The sequence below is a fragment of the Coffea eugenioides genome, chromosome 7 (assembly GCF_003713205.1).
Source record: "Coffea eugenioides isolate CCC68of chromosome 7, Ceug_1.0, whole genome shotgun sequence".
Lineage (NCBI taxonomy): Eukaryota > Viridiplantae > Streptophyta > Magnoliopsida > Gentianales > Rubiaceae > Coffea > Coffea eugenioides.
The window spans coordinates 9,085,764-9,101,467 of NC_040041.1; the positions used below are offsets into that span (position 1 = coordinate 9,085,764).

At 38.3% G+C, this 15,704-nt stretch overlaps 3 protein-coding genes across 3 annotated transcripts; all 3 read left to right on the forward strand.

The window, feature by feature from the left end:
- The first annotated feature begins 1,544 nt into the window (after positions 1-1,544).
- On the forward strand, positions 1,545-4,345 carry LOC113777665 (DELLA protein GAI-like). The gene has a single exon (XM_027322823.1). The coding sequence runs from the start codon at positions 1,973-1,975 to the stop codon at positions 3,797-3,799; it is 1,827 nt and encodes a 608-aa protein (XP_027178624.1). The 5' UTR covers positions 1,545-1,972; the 3' UTR covers positions 3,800-4,345.
- A 5,392-nt stretch (positions 4,346-9,737) lies between these two features.
- Positions 9,738-10,412, forward strand: LOC113776809 (probable carboxylesterase 16). The gene has a single exon (XM_027321867.1). The coding sequence runs from the start codon at positions 9,738-9,740 to the stop codon at positions 10,410-10,412; it is 675 nt and encodes a 224-aa protein (XP_027177668.1).
- Positions 10,413-12,318: 1,906 nt separating this feature from the next.
- Positions 12,319-15,165, forward strand: LOC113777862 (glutathione S-transferase DHAR3, chloroplastic). Its single transcript, XM_027323081.1, has 6 exons — positions 12,319-12,664; positions 12,978-13,068; positions 13,199-13,342; positions 13,467-13,584; positions 13,954-14,094; positions 14,822-15,165. The coding sequence occupies exons 1-6, from the start codon at positions 12,424-12,426 to the stop codon at positions 14,906-14,908; spliced, it is 822 nt and encodes a 273-aa protein (XP_027178882.1). The 5' UTR covers positions 12,319-12,423; the 3' UTR covers positions 14,909-15,165.
- The last annotated feature ends 539 nt before the right edge of the window (positions 15,166-15,704 follow it).

Consider the following 15,704-nt stretch of genomic DNA (forward strand, 5'->3'; position numbering starts at 1 on the left):
GGCGAGCTGCACCTTATCACCGTGGCATCTTTTCAGCATTGCGGTGCTGCCACGGCTCTTTGATGCCTTTAAGTAGTTGCAGGGCCATTCCCCTAAAAGTAACCTATACAACTTTTGTTATGTCCATTTTAAATACAAACAACGTCACATTATAGTATTTAAAAAAAAAGAATTTATTAAAAAAAACTTATGTTACAATCGCTACTTTGTAATTTGTATGTCCTAGCTGGTTAATTATTATGGATTATTGACAAATAATTTTCCAAATCTGTACGTATTTCAAGACGTTTTTAGATTTTGAATAATAATAATAATCAGCATTAACAACGTAATCAATTTATCGTCACGAAATACTAATTATATATTTTTGATAACTTATTCGTCAAAAATTAGTAGTTTTGATATCGTGAAATTTTTATTTTGCACTTGCGAACATGCCTCTGAAATATTCCTTTTTTAGGTAGACTTTTTAAATAATTGTGTACGCTTGAATTGTATGAATCACTAGAATGATGATTGAAAATTTCAACTTCAAAGTACTCCTTACCTAGTTACGTTTGCAGATATGGAACTCCAATCACTTGATGATATCATTTAATGTTCTTTGTTGTTCTATAATAACGGTTAAGTTGTAGAAATTTGAAGTACTCCACTAGTTTCATAATAAAACTCTGGGAGTAAAATATTTATCATTTAGTTCTTATTTGCATCAGCCAAAACTTACCAAGAGAACTACTACCGTATAACATACCAAAAAATATACTGTCGTGGAAGTTTTGGAATTTTGACAAAACAAATTATGATGCCCACAAAAGTATAAAGTTGCGAAAAAGGTTATTATGCTTACTCTTGTTTTCTAGAAAGCATAAGTAGTATTGGGTAAATTCAGAAAAAATATGTACGTAAGAAAATTTTTTAGATGAAGCTTCATTTATATGCGTATCATACCAGTTTTCACCATTGTACTACGTGACAACAAAGATGGGATTATGTGCATGCATTTATATACGTAGGAATTTCATCAATTAGGGCATCCTCCGGCAGTTTCACATTAATGACTGCGTTTGGATTGGCATAATTTGCAATATATATATATATATATATATAACACAAACATGTTTTTCATTTTTTTTTAATTCTTTAATCACCTTTCTACTTCACATACATCATATTATGAAAAAAAAATACTATCATAATTGTTTAAAACTATCCAAGCTAAAATATTTGATTTTTTATTCAAACTCAACATTCTAAATATTTGTTTTGTCCATGGTGACTTTTTTCTTTTTGTTCATGAGTACTTTTGGATTGCAAATTTTGAAATTTTTATAGTAAAATATACTATAGTAATGTAGTCGAAAAAAGTGTCGAAAGAAAAAAATAACTAGAACCAACTTTCGAAGAAAATAGGTTTCTGTCTAACCCGAAAAGAGATGAAAGCAATATATATATATATATATATTTTTTTTAAAATTAGCTTAAAATAAAGAAATCACAAAAGGAAACACCATTATTGTTTTGGCTGGCTAGCCTTCTCTCTCTCCCTCTCTCTCTCTTCCCCGTGCCTTTCTTTCTCTTCCTTATCTTTCCCTCACCACACCACACCAGAGTTTCACCTTCTGTTCCTCTCTTGAAGCTCGCGCCCTCTTCACGAGCACATCCTCTTATCTCCCCCACCCCCCCTCCCTCTCCCTCTCTTTCTCTCCCACTAATTATTTCCACTAGTACTACTGGTACTGTACTAGTGCTACTATTCCCACCACTATTTTATGGTTATTTTATTCTCAAGATTTCCCTGAGAAAAATTTCCCAAATATTGTAAAGTAGTGATGCGAAAAACCAAGCAAACCACGAGAGACTTCCGAACTCGTCCACTCGATATCATCCAGGTTTCTTGAACCAATTGCTGCTCCTGGTCCAAAAATTAAAGCGAAAAAACCTTCCATTTTATCCCGAGCGCCCAAAATTTCCGATGAAAATGAAAAGGGATCGCAACCGTGACAAAGGGGAGGCTTCATCCTCATCCATGGTCAAAATCCACCTCCCAACGCCCTCCCCACCTCCCCCTTTCTCCACCAAAACTAAGATGTGGGAAGAAGAGCAGCAACAAGCTGCAGATGCGGGGATGGACGAGCTTTTGGCGGTGTTGGGGTACAAGGTTAAGTCCTCAGACATGGCGGAGGTTGCCCAGAAGCTGGAGCAATTGGAGAGGGTCATGGGGACGACTATGGAAGATGGGATTTCCTGTCTCTCTGATACTGTTCATTACAACCCTTCTGATCTTTCCGGATGGGTCCAGAGCATGCTGTCTGAACTCAACAACGTTAATTTGCCCCCTTCTTCTGCAACGAGTATTATCAGCTATGACGAAATTTCACCTGCTATTGGCGGTACTGACGGTGCTACTAATGATAGAGATTTGATTTTTGATGATGATTTGAGAGCTATTCCAGGTGATGCTATTTTCTGTAACAGCAATAACAATAATAATAGTGCTACTAGTAAAGAAAATGCCAAAGAATCGTCGCCTTCTTGCGAGTCCAACAAGAGGATGAAATCCTCCCCCTCAAGTACTGGGTCTGATTTTGGTGGGATATCGGTTTCTTCAATCAATCCTCCATCTTCAGACGCAGCTAGGCCTGTAGTTCTCGTGGACTCTCAAGAAACAGGCATCAGACTTGTCCATACTTTAATGGCTTGTGCTGAAGCTATTCAGCAGGATAATATGAAGGTTGCAGATGCACTCGTCAAACACATAGGAATTCTAGCAGTCTCACAAGTAGGCGCCATGAGAAAAGTTGCTACTTATTTTGCCGAGGCCCTAGCTCGAAGGATTTACAAAATCTACCCACAAGATTCCCTCGAATCATCCTACTCAGATGTCCTTCAGATGCATTTCTACGAGAGCTGCCCTTACCTGAAATTCGCGCATTTTACTGCTAATCAGGCTATTCTTGAAGCATTCAGTGGAGCGAGCAGGGTCCATGTTATTGATTTTAGTCTGAAACAGGGGATGCAATGGCCGGCTCTCATGCAAGCTCTGGCTCTAAGGCCAGGCGGGCCACCGGCTTTTAGGCTAACCGGGATTGGCCCGCCTCAGCCGGATAACTCAGATGCATTGCAGCAAGTGGGGTGGAAGTTGGCGCACTTGGCAAAAACAATCGGGGTGGAGTTCGAATTTCGGGGATTTGTAGCCAATTCTTTAGCTGATCTTGATGCTTCCATGTTGGAAATCAGGCCGTGTGAGGTTGAAGCTGTAGCTGTTAATTCTGTTTTCGAGCTGCATAGGCTGTTGTCTAGGCCTGGGGCAATCGATAAAGTGCTGAATTCGATCAAATCCATGAGGCCAAAAATCGTGGCGGTCGTGGAACAAGAAGCTAATCATAATGGGAATGTTTTCATGGACAGGTTTAATGAGGCGTTGCATTATTATTCAACAATGTTTGACTCGTTGGAGAGCTCCGGGTTGACTCAGCAGTCCAACAGCCAGGACTTGGTGATGTCTGAAGTGTATCTGGGGCGGCAGATTTGCAACGTGGTGGCCTGCGAAGGCGTGGACCGAGTTGAGCGCCACGAGACCTTGACTCAGTGGCGGGGGAGGATGAACTCGGCCGGGTTTGACCCGGTTCACCTGGGATCCAACGCGTTCAAGCAAGCGAGCATGTTGTTGGCCTTGTTTGCCGGTGGGGATGGGTACCGGGTGGAGGAGAACGATGGGTGCTTGATGCTAGGTTGGCACACTCGTCCGCTGATTGCTACCTCTGCGTGGCAACTCAGGGACGGGAGTGAGTCGTCGTGAGTCAACTCGGCGGTTTGGTTTGGTTTGGTTTTTTACTACTGAGTCAACTCGGTGTGGGGTACGACTGAGTCGTGGTCAACTTGTTGAATCGGGCCAACTCAGCAGCTATCCGCTGACTCTCCCACCACGGAGTACGAGTGCGGTATGCTGAGTTGGCGAGGGGGTGGTGGTGTGGGGGCGATGGTGGGAGGGACATTGAGAGAGACTGACCTAAACGAGTCAAGTCCTGTCTTTTACTTTTTTTCACCTCTACAACTACAAGTCAGCCTTTTCTTTTTCTTCTTCTTCTCCTTTTTTTAATTATTAAATGTTTTTTTAAACCCTTTTTCTTTAATGTTGGATTTTATTTTTACCCTGTGTTAATTTTTTTTTCCTTTTTTTTTGTGGGTTCGTGTACTTGGCTAGATATTGCCCCTTTTTTTTTTTTTTTTGCCTCTCCGTCAATGTGATGAGTGGTCAAATGAGACAATGACCCGATGCCACTGTGTATCTATATTTGACGTTAATAAAATGTGAGAGTTACCCCACTTTGGGTTGCATTTTTAATCAGTCAATATTGTGGAAGTAAACACCTCAACGCTGAAGGCATCCTATTTCTTGATCATTCCATTCCTCATAGGTACTACATTATTGTTTTCTACGCAACTCAGAGAAAAACATGATTATATGGATTAGATTTTCTACCAGCCATCCTTGTCAAATTTTACCGAGGACTTGACTGTATATGAAATGCGCTTTAATTCAATCGGATTCATGAATTTGAATCATTCAGACAAAAGATGGTTCTACTACCACACCTTATGGGTACATCTAGCATCGCTTTTAAGATGATGAATGAATCCAAAGGACCAAACACCCAAAGGGTTGGTCACCAGGCAACGTAATAACCGTATGGTTCTGATTGCAAATCAAAGGATTGAACTCTTTCAACAAGGGAGTTGATCATCAGACAACATAACGACCGCATAACAAAAAAATTCTATACTAAACGAGGTTCGTGATAATTAAAAGATGGTGCATCTTCTTGATTTTAGGGATTTCATATTTTGTATCAATCGTTTATGAATAGCATGATTTTAAGTCATTTGTTTGGAGATTTCATATTTGTATCCATCGTTTATAAATGCCGTGATTTTCAATTGCTTTTTGTAAGTAAATTCTAACCTAATATATGCAATTCTTCTGGTTGTTAGTGTAAAACAATTTACTTCATCTTTTTTTTTTTTTTAATCTGTATATTGTGTTGTAGTATGACAATGTTAGTGTTTGGGGGCGCACGCACCAATGCAAGAGATACATATGCATTAGGATACCCTAAATAGAAAAGATCCCAAATCAGAGTAGCCTTAACCTATAACAACATAGAAGTGATAAACTAGTTTCCAAAGAGACAAAGTAGATGATTGCAAAGTTAATACCGTGTAATCAAAGGAAAATTATTTCCCCAACCCCTTCACTCTTCACTGACCACCACAAATAAATACACTAAAAAACCAGACAAGAAAACAGGTGTTCAACAACAATTGTTCTATTCCCCTCCCATCTTTGTTTTGCAGATCTACATGGATTTTGGATGAATAAGTCTGCCGTACCAATACAACATCTTCAAGATAATTGAACTTTCGAGCTGCTTGCAGTATCAAGATTTTGTAGATTAGTGAGTAAAGAAACTCAAGAAACATCTTCCATCTCCCGTTCGCCCTCTCAAGAATGCATCCATATAAAGTTATTGCTACAAGATTCAGAAAAAAAAAAAAAAAAGGCAAATTCAAGAGGCAAGGGGAAATGGGCAGGAGGGAATGTCTCAGGAATGTTGTTATCATGAAATGATGATTCTTCTTGGTTTCTTGACATCTGTATACTGGAAAATAATAGACACGGTCCATCTCCTTTTCAACTCATTTGAATAATGCAATTTGTGTTGCGAATAATTGAATAAAATAATTACCAGGGCTCAAACCCAAAACAAAAGTCTCTCGTTAGTTTTCAAAATTTGGCTTTCTCATCAACTATCTTTTAGACAGAATGTACCGGCCAATGTTTCAATACTATCAACATATTTTTTTTTATTGCATTTGCTAGGAAATGCTAGTTGCAGTTCTATGATAAACCCTGAAAGCAAAAGCAAGGGGGGCCAACAAAAAAAAAAGGGAGAAAATAAATATTAGAGGACAGGTTCCTAATTTTCTATTATCAAAGTCTCGATCAAACTCTGTGATATGTTATATCATGGCTCCAAGTGGCTGATTTTATTGTCAAGTTGCTTCGTCTCGGGCCATGAACACGCCCTGAAATACAAAAAGAAAATGCATAAATATGAATACTGATTTCCAAATTACACCACAACATCTTTCACTCTTTTTTCTTCTGTTTTAGTGATGAATATTCTTCTTGTTGCTGGGAAACTCACAATTGAAACTAAAGTCCGGGTCCTCCTTTCTATGCCGTAAAGATCTGGTTCTTCTTTGGTTAGCGACCAAAAAACTGGGGAGCTTTAGGGCCTACATAAGTCAAGACTGCGGGATAAGGTATCACACAAAACCGCCAAGTATAATTGCATGAGTAGTTTTCAGCCATTCTACATCCAATTCTTGGCGTCGGTAACACGGCGTTTTCACTAGCGAAATTTTTTTCTGAAACTTTTGACCCTCGATTTTTATCTATTCATCTCTTTACCCTCGTTTGGTTATTGAGTTAATTTTATATACACTAAAAGTGTACACACTTTTATAACGGTTGGATGTTTCACGACTATATAAATTTTGAATCTTAATATAAAATTTAAATTAATTATTAATTTTTTAACAATGATAATGTATGCACCGCGCCAGTTTATATAAAATTAACCTTCCGTTCTTGATACTCTTTTTATTTTGGGGGCTGGGGATGGAGGCTAAGGAAAACTCGGGATTAGTAATGATGCTTTATCCACAATCATCCCATTCCGGTCTTTCTGGAGCGAGTGAATTGAGTCCAATCATGCAACTTTAATACAAACATGTTGAAAGCATCCATCAAGCATAGATAACGCATTAATTAACACTCTTTCCTTGCCCAAAGACTCTAAACTTATCCATAATAGAATGATTAATCAATGCTATCCTTTTTCACAGCTACAGCACGATTTTTTTAAGTGCATGATTTGGCATCCACGGCACGAGGAAAGGTGCAGTACTTTATGTGCATGGACTAATTTGATTAGATCTAGTGTAACTTTGGCAATGATGGCTAATTGGCCCTTCTCTAGCCTCTTGGGCACTCCCTTCACAGTATCGCGATTACAAGCGTACAGAAAATTAATTTCATTAATCAATATTATCATTTTTCACGCCTATAGCACATTATTATTATTTTTTTTAACTGCATGGTTTGGCATCCACAGCAGGAGAAAAGGTGCATGGACTAATTTGATTAAATCTGATCTAAATTTGGCAATGATACCTCCTGAGTAAACAAACCCTCACAGTATTGTGATTAGTTGGTCAGGGGTCACCATTTCCGCCAAACTTTATCCACATTATCCACTGAGGAAAACCGATAAAGCCTTTTGCCCAGATGGTTAAGCTGCGTAAAGTTTCTACTTTGAAGTTGATGGCGACTCCCTTCCCCGCTGGACTCGATTGGCATTCGATGACCTTCAACCAAAATTCGATGACCTTTACCGCCAAAAAGAATAAAGAATAAAATGGAAAGCATTAGCTATTCCATTTCCTACCTTTTTTACTTGGAAATTTGTGTTTGATGAACTTGCACAAAGATTCTTCAAGAAACTCTCCCATTTGAGTATAATAATAGTTGATCTGTGTATATATATATATGTATGATACATCTGTAAAATTTTTATTATAACTCTTCAAGTTTTTAATATGTAGCACGCATTTAAACTCGATGGCATGTAACCAACCATGTACAGGAGTTTTATTCATAAAACTATATGAAAAAATCTTCATAGCAAGCTGGCAATTGGTAAGGAGATAAAGAATTCTTCAGATTAGTTTTCTCCTCGCATCATCAATAGTTCAGCAACTTACTAGCTGAACCAAAAAGAAAAACGGAAGCAACCAGCTCTTGGATCTTACAATCAATTTTTTCCAAAAAAAAATAGAAAGGGGGGGATCCTGTACCAATTTTTTGCCAGCCCATATTGAAAACAGAACAGAAACTTCAAGAATTGAGACCCTTAGTGGGATCCCAGGACGCACATTCAACCTTTTGCTCTCCCTTCCCATGTGCATCATGCTACCCAATAGCCAATAATTGCTGAAACATCTACTTAAGAACATGGAAAAGCATTCTTCCCATTTCTTGCATCAACAAATTTTTAAGGGACCTCAAAACAAGAAAAAGAAAAGAAAAAGGACACAAAAAATTGCCCCAGGCAGGTGAGTGCAGGTGTGGGGCGATGGGGAAAGGGCGAGGGCTCCATTTTCAGCATTAGAGCACAGTCATTTTGCTTCTCCGTACAAATCCCACATGTCAGTTACATGTGATATGGGACATTGGGGACCCTATCTCGCATTTGAGCGATGATCGATATTGTTGTACCAGCAAGAGAATTAGATTGATGTGATAAATTTGGCCTTTTAAGAGGACACAAGTAAATTTTGCCATGCCCAACTTTATGTTCCAAGATTTCCATTTTGGACCCACCCTAGATTTTTGCATTTGAGTGCCTAGTGCTTGCAAACCATATTTCCTCCAACTATTGATTGGTACTTTGGTTGTTGGGTAAAGATTATTCCATTTCATAGCTGTAAAACCTTTCAATGTCACTCCAACTCGTAGTATTGATTTTGTCTCTCTAATCGATTATGTAGACTTTAAATGCCACTTTATGAAGGAAAACTTTTACATTTCATTCATCACATTATTCTCAAAGTTTTTAGTTAAGATTGTGGTTCATTTATTGCATTAGACAAGCATCAATCGATGGGTACTACTAAACTAACTTAAATGCTGACAAGATGGAGATTTTGCCAATTGTCCTTGAATTTTTCCTCTGAGGAGGTGACCCTAGCGTAGATGAGGGTGTAGGGTCGATACCTTTCTCTTGAGGTTCGAAAAATTCATCTTTAACCCCATAACAATGTGAAAATCTTTATATATAAAAAAAAATTTTTGTCAAAAGTTTATTGGTTGCGCCCCTCAGATATTTTTAGAAGATCTGAGGCTACATTGGCGTTCTTGCATATCATTGTAAATGTTGTACTTCCTAAGTAAAAATTCTGTTCATAGGCTGTCACGGTTATAAGAGTGCAAAATAGGATCCGATCCGTCCCTCATGTTAGGGAAAATCGTCAATTTAATCCCTAAACTTTTTTTCTCTCGATTTAGTTCCTATACATTATTTATATCCAATTTAATCTCTAAACTTATATTTCGATTCCAATCAAGGAGCTTAGCGGCGGCGCCACCACATAATTTCATCAGCTTCCCAATCGAGCAACCCAGAAGGGGTATTTTAGGGACTCCCATTGTGGAGTCTTAACCAAAATTAAAAAAAGGTGCAATCTTGCCGTTTCTTAGAACCCGAGATTCAATTCTTGACTTCACTTGGATGTTGTGAATTAGAGTTTTCAAATCTAGTCAGCTCAATTCAATTGAATTGAGCTCAATTCAATCCAATTGAGTTTCCATCAGATTCTGAATTGAGCTCAAACCAAATTCAATTGAGTTTTCAAAATCCAATGAGTCTGAATTTGGTCCTTGCTTTTCAAATGCGGCATAATCTCCCGAAAGAATTGGCAATGGAAATTATGTCGCAGAACCGATTGCAAATCTCCCGAAAGACTCAAATCTCCGAATGCAAATCTCCCGAAAGACCCAAAACCCAATTCAATCGAGAAATACCTACCCAAAACCCAAATCTCCCGCAGAACCCAATGCAGTGGAATTATGCGGTGAATTATAAAAGCAAGGACCAATGCGGTAGAACCGAATGCAAAACCCTCAAGTCGATGATGGCCTCAGCTCATCCTTTGGAGTCACTTCTCGTCCTCGTGAGGAGTCCATCTCCGCCGCCAATCCTTCCTTCACCGACGGAGTTGCCACCAAGGACATCCACATCGACCCCTTGACCTCTCTCGCCCTTCGAATCTTTCTTCCTGACTCCTGCCACGATTCCGCTTTCAAGTCCCGATCCATCAAATCAAGGGCTAAGGATATTCGACCATTCGATTATTCTGATCCCAGATCCGATTTGAACCAACTTCTTCTCCGGCGGAACAGCTATGGCTCTGCCAATGGAGTCACTACCACAACGCCGACCGTGACCATCCGAAATCAGAATCATCGGAGAAATAGCTACGGCTGTAGTAGTGACAATGTCAATTTGAAATCGGATAGTGGGGTTTACGGAGGATATAATCCTAGAAACAAAAATTGTCAAAAATTGCCCGTCATATTGCAGTTTCACGGTAGAGGGTTCGTGAGTGGGAGCAATGCTTCAGTGGTGAATGATTTCTTTTGCAGGCGGATTGCCAAGGCGTGTGATGTCATTGTGTTGGCTGTTGGTTACAGGTTAGCCCCTGAGAATCGGTATCCGGCTGCATTCGAGGATGGGTTGAAGGTGCTGCATTGGTTGGCTAAGCAGGCCACCACCCCTCTTCTATGAGAGCTGAGCAAGAAATTTTTGTCCAAGAAATTTTTTTTGTTTTCATTTTGGGTTTTGGGTGGGTATTTCTCATGAGACTTTTGTTTCGGTTAATTTTGGTTAAGGCTCCACAATGGAAGTCCCTAAAATACCCCTTCTGGGTTTCTCAATTGGGCAGCTGATGGAAATTATGCGGTGGCGTCGTTGCTAAGCTCTTTGATTGGAACTGAAATATAAGTTTAGGGATTAAATTGGCTTTAAATAATGTATAGGGACTAAATCGACGAAAAAAAAGTTTAGGGACTAAATTGACGATTTTTCCCTGATATTATTTAAAACTAACGTATAAATTAAGCTAAAGAGAGCCTACTCTATAACTTTTCAATCAATTTTCCAATTTCATTTTATTAGATTCTTGGATTTCATACTTATATATATGTATATATATATATATGAAAATAAAAATTTATAGTATCATATATAATTACATATGTAATATGAAATAAATAATATGATATTTTCTTATGATAGAATAATATAAATTTTCTTGTGGTTAAACGATAATTTTGTTATGTTAGCTTACTTTTTTTTTGACATATGACGTGTTGTTTATATATATATATATATATATATATATATAAAGTAACGATAATTGATTTAGATTTCATGTATAATCAAATATAGGGAAACAGATTCACAAGATTAAAATAGCTTTTCAACTTTATTTCACAAAAAATAAGGATTAGTCAATTCGTTATTGCCATTGTAAAACATCCATAAAAATAAAAATGTTAGTGGGATGGGTGATAGGGGGAGGTTTTGAACAACGAGACAGAGGAACCTTATCCTATTGTCAGTCCTAACCTGCTCTATTGTCATCCCTAACTGTGCATCCTGTCCCCCATCCTAAACTTGCTCCATTGTCATCCCTAACTGTGCATGTGCAAATGTTAGTCAGTCTTCTTCTGGTTCCCAGACTATTATTCTTTTATTTATATATTTGCTCATTTATTTCCTTCTCAGTTTCGACTTTCTTAATTGTCAGTCACTCTGTCTAACAAATTAGCAAGAAAACAGATGCCTCCGTTGGTAAATGGTAAGTGGAAGTGCTATGGTGAAATTTGAAAATGATGGAAAAGCCCTGTCTTTGGGATCCAGATGTGAGCAGTTTAATTACATCCAGGGAGATTGAATCCAAGGGTTGGACTAGCTTTCGGCCTTAGTTCGTCTGGACAACCATGTTACGCTTTGGACCTAGGCAGCAGTTTACCTCCTTTTTGGGCGGCCCTTTTGTTACATAGGTAATGGGCCAATTTCATTTTAGTAGTTCTTCGGGATACTGTCGGAGAAAACCTTTTTTATGGGAGCTGAGGAATTATCTGCTGTTAATGTAACGGGCCAATAGGACTAACGTTGGGTTTTTCATTTCGGTTTACTTGCTAAGATTGTTTAACCGATAGAAAACCGAAAAATAGATAAAGCCAAATGTGAAGTACTTCAGTTCGATATTATAGTAGCTAAAATATGAGAACATTCAAAATTTGATCACCACTAATTGAGAGACGGATTGCACAATTTCCAAATAAATAGTCGAATTGGCAACCCAATCATACTGATAATTATAACCAGTTAGCAAGCAGATCTGTTGAACTTAATTAAGCTGATTGACAAAATTAAGAAATCAATCAGAATTGAAATTTGAAAAGTCCATTTTTGTCAATGAGGCATTGTCCAAGCCATCGATTACCTCAGAATTGTGAAACAATAAAAGTAAGCAAGATTAACCAAGTAGTTATGAAAAATTCTGGTTCGAAAATCAAGCCACCATTTTTACCCGAATTTCATTTTGAACCGGAAAAGAATTCTAGAAGTTTTGAGAAGCATATAAAGCAGGATAAAATAAATCCATGCCACACGTCGCCTCACCATGGACCGCCTAAAATACAACCAGCTGACTTGACAGCTGACACCACTGGAGCGGTTGAGAACCTCGACCCTTTATCGGCGCAATTCAACCGTTCTTCAGCCCCCAATGTCGACGGCGAAGATAACACCGTCAGCCACAGCACTCTCCACTACTCTCAAGCACCTCACCTGCAATCTCAACCTCCAGAACCACGCCCGCGTTCGGACCCTGTTCACCGGCGCTGCATATCCGACTCGGACTCTCAGACGAACAGGCGTCACGGTATCATTGTCGGCGGCAGCTGCAACTGAACCTCTAGAAGTCTGCGTGAAGGCCTCCGTCACCACTCCCAACAAGCTCGGCGATTGTAAGCACTAGTTTCTGAATTCTTTACCCATCGACAGTAGTTTTATTAGGCTGCATAATTTCAACGCCAGAATTTGTTAACATGAAATATATATATATTCATTGTTTGTCACGAATAAGTATAGCACTGTTTGTGACGTGATTACGTGAGATAAAATAGTGATTGGAGCACACATTTAGGGAATAAATATAAAAGTTGTTTCAAATAGATAGTGAGTTATCCTAACGGATGTGAAATTGCAGTATTTGTATAAATTCGTATGCAAATAATACAAGTTTGACTCGCTATTTGAATGTGTCTGTTCACTCTTTAGGCCCCTTTTCCCAGAGGGTTTTGTTGACATTGGAGGAAAAAAATGTGCCGTATGATGTGAAGTTGGTTGATTTCGCTAACAAGCCAGATTGGTAATTGTTCATTTCTTTTTTCAAAAAACATGGTGGTCTGATTAATTAGAGATGGATATTGTGTGATTAATCCTGGGTCTGCTCTGAATTTTGTCCTTTTTTTTTCTTTTTGGTTTTTTATGGATCATAGGTTCTTGCAAATAAGTCCTGAAGGTAAAGTCCCTGTGTTAAAGCTGGAAGATAAGTGGATTCCAGATTCAGACGTTATTACACAGGCACTAGAAGAAAAGTTTCCTGAACCGCCATTGGCAACGCCACCTGAGAAGGCTTCCGCGTATGTTATAAGCTTAGGCTTGATTTTGGACAATGTTTTGGATGCTTGCGTTTCTAGTTTGAAGTGCATTAATTGAATCAAGAGTAGAAAGACCTTGTTGTTAATTTTTGTTATCCTCTTGCAGTGGGTCGAAGATCTTCTCCAAATTTATTGGTTTTTTGAAAAGCAAAGATCCCAGTGATGGAACAGAGAAGGCATTGCTTGATGAGTTATCTGCTTTCAATGATTATCTTAAAGAAAATGTACGCGATTCACTTTGATATAATGCATGTCTTTCTTTATCATCTAGTCACTAGAATATGTTGTTTCCAATTAGCTAGCACAGCACTTCCATTCATATAATTCACTGACAAAGATTTTGAACTTCAAGCTAGTTCTTGGTAATTTAACATCGACCGTGGATGATACATTGTTTCCAGTCGAAATTGCTTGTGTGAGATGCATCTAAAACCAGTTAGTTTCGACTGATCCAGTGGACATTTTGCTCTCAATATGACCTTTTCTTGGTTGGAGCACCTCATTAGTGAATAAATCTGTGGTTTCACTCTGCAACTCTAGCAAGGTGAAATTGCTTTTACGTTTTCTTATATCTGAAACATATGTGCATGAAGGGCCCACTCATCAATGGAACAGAAGTATCTGCTGCAGATTTGTCCCTTGGACCAAAGCTTTACCACTTAGAGATTTCTTTAGGGCATTATAAGAATTGGTCAGTTCCGGACTCTCTTACATATCTGAAGTCATACATGAAGGTATGTTCACATTTTAATGCATATCTTCAAGCAGTGATTTCCAACATCTCACTAATTTTTACATGATACATACAAATTATTCTGTTTAAGGGGTATTGCAACTTAATCGGAATTGTGTTCACATTAGATGGTTGACTGCTGCTCCACAATTTTTAGTGGTTCTGTGCTAAAAACAACCTCCTTGGAAGTTGATGATAAAGATTTAGCATTTACTGCTTCTAGTCTCCGTGCGTCTTTTTTGTTTCGTGACTTTTATCTTTGACGAACTTAAATTTGGTGGTGTTAGTCTCAAAGATTGTTGAATTAGGCTGAACAGTTCAACCGTATTGACGCCAGCAGAGACGCAAGAGAAGGAAAATCACTTTGATCATGGATCAAACGTTTGGTTTTTAGGATAAACCAATAGAAAACAAGGGGGCAGTTTCTCACGTCTTTAGTATTCCTAGAAGAAGAAGTAATACGAAGCAATTATTTCATTAGATGTCAAAAACTCAATTACACGTGCTAAACCTGAATATTTACAGCATGAATATATGAGATAATGGAAGTCGACTGTAAGGGTCTATATTTAACTAGTTCTATCTTGCTTAGATAATGGAAGTCGACCTTGTCCTACAACACCTTGTCCTGCTAAGACAGTGAAAGTCGACCTTAAATCTGGTTAATGTTCAGATTAGATGTACCAAGTTTTTTTTTTTTAACCATGTATTTATTGCCTCTGGCACAGGCTATATTTTCTTTGGAGTCCTTCATCAAAACACGGGCTCAACCAGAGGATGTTATTGAGGGTTGGCGACCAAAAGTTGAGGGCTAAAATAGCCTGGAATCTTCTCCTATCATGATTCAGCAGCTTGCGTAGTTTCCTTCACAAGCAGTATAACAGTATGCAGCATCCTTACATTTCTAGACTCGTGTACGTTTGTTTTAGTTTTCATTCTTCCAGCTCAGCCTAGTTTTCAGATGTACATCTAAGGGGAGAAGAACACATCTGTATGTGGAGATGCTGGATTGCAGAAGGGTGTGTTTGGATTGCAATTTTTCTTTGAAAATTACTACGTTTTTTCGTGGACATATTTTTCAATCATTTTTTTACCTCATATATATAAAACCGCTACAGTAATTTTTTTACAAAAAGTCCAAAAAAATGCAATCCAAACAAAAATTGTTAGTCATAATTTTTCACCCTATTTAGATACACACGTAAAATTAATTGAGTCCGGGGAAGGACATCAGAGTTCAGAGTCGTAAATGTGTTTTGACTCTAAGACGTGAAATTTTCTTCAGGTCGTTGTCACTTTGAGGCCTTAGATTTCTTTTTGGCAATGGTGGGAGTTGGCATGCTGGTCTATGGTGGCGTACTGTCTATGCTAAGATAGAGTGCAAAAATTGATTTTCGCAAATTGCTTTTGTCACTTTGGAAATTTACTGGAGTCTCCGTTGCATACTTGTCGTTGGCTTCAATGGGCCCTCAAAATTTTCTCTGCTAGACTTCTTTGCTGTCTGAATATTCCACGATGATCCTCTCTTGGTCTGTGAAGGCAACTGTGTTGTGCTTTTGAAGTCCAAATTCCATCATTAAAATAATTTGTCAAGACTTTTCTTTATTAAAA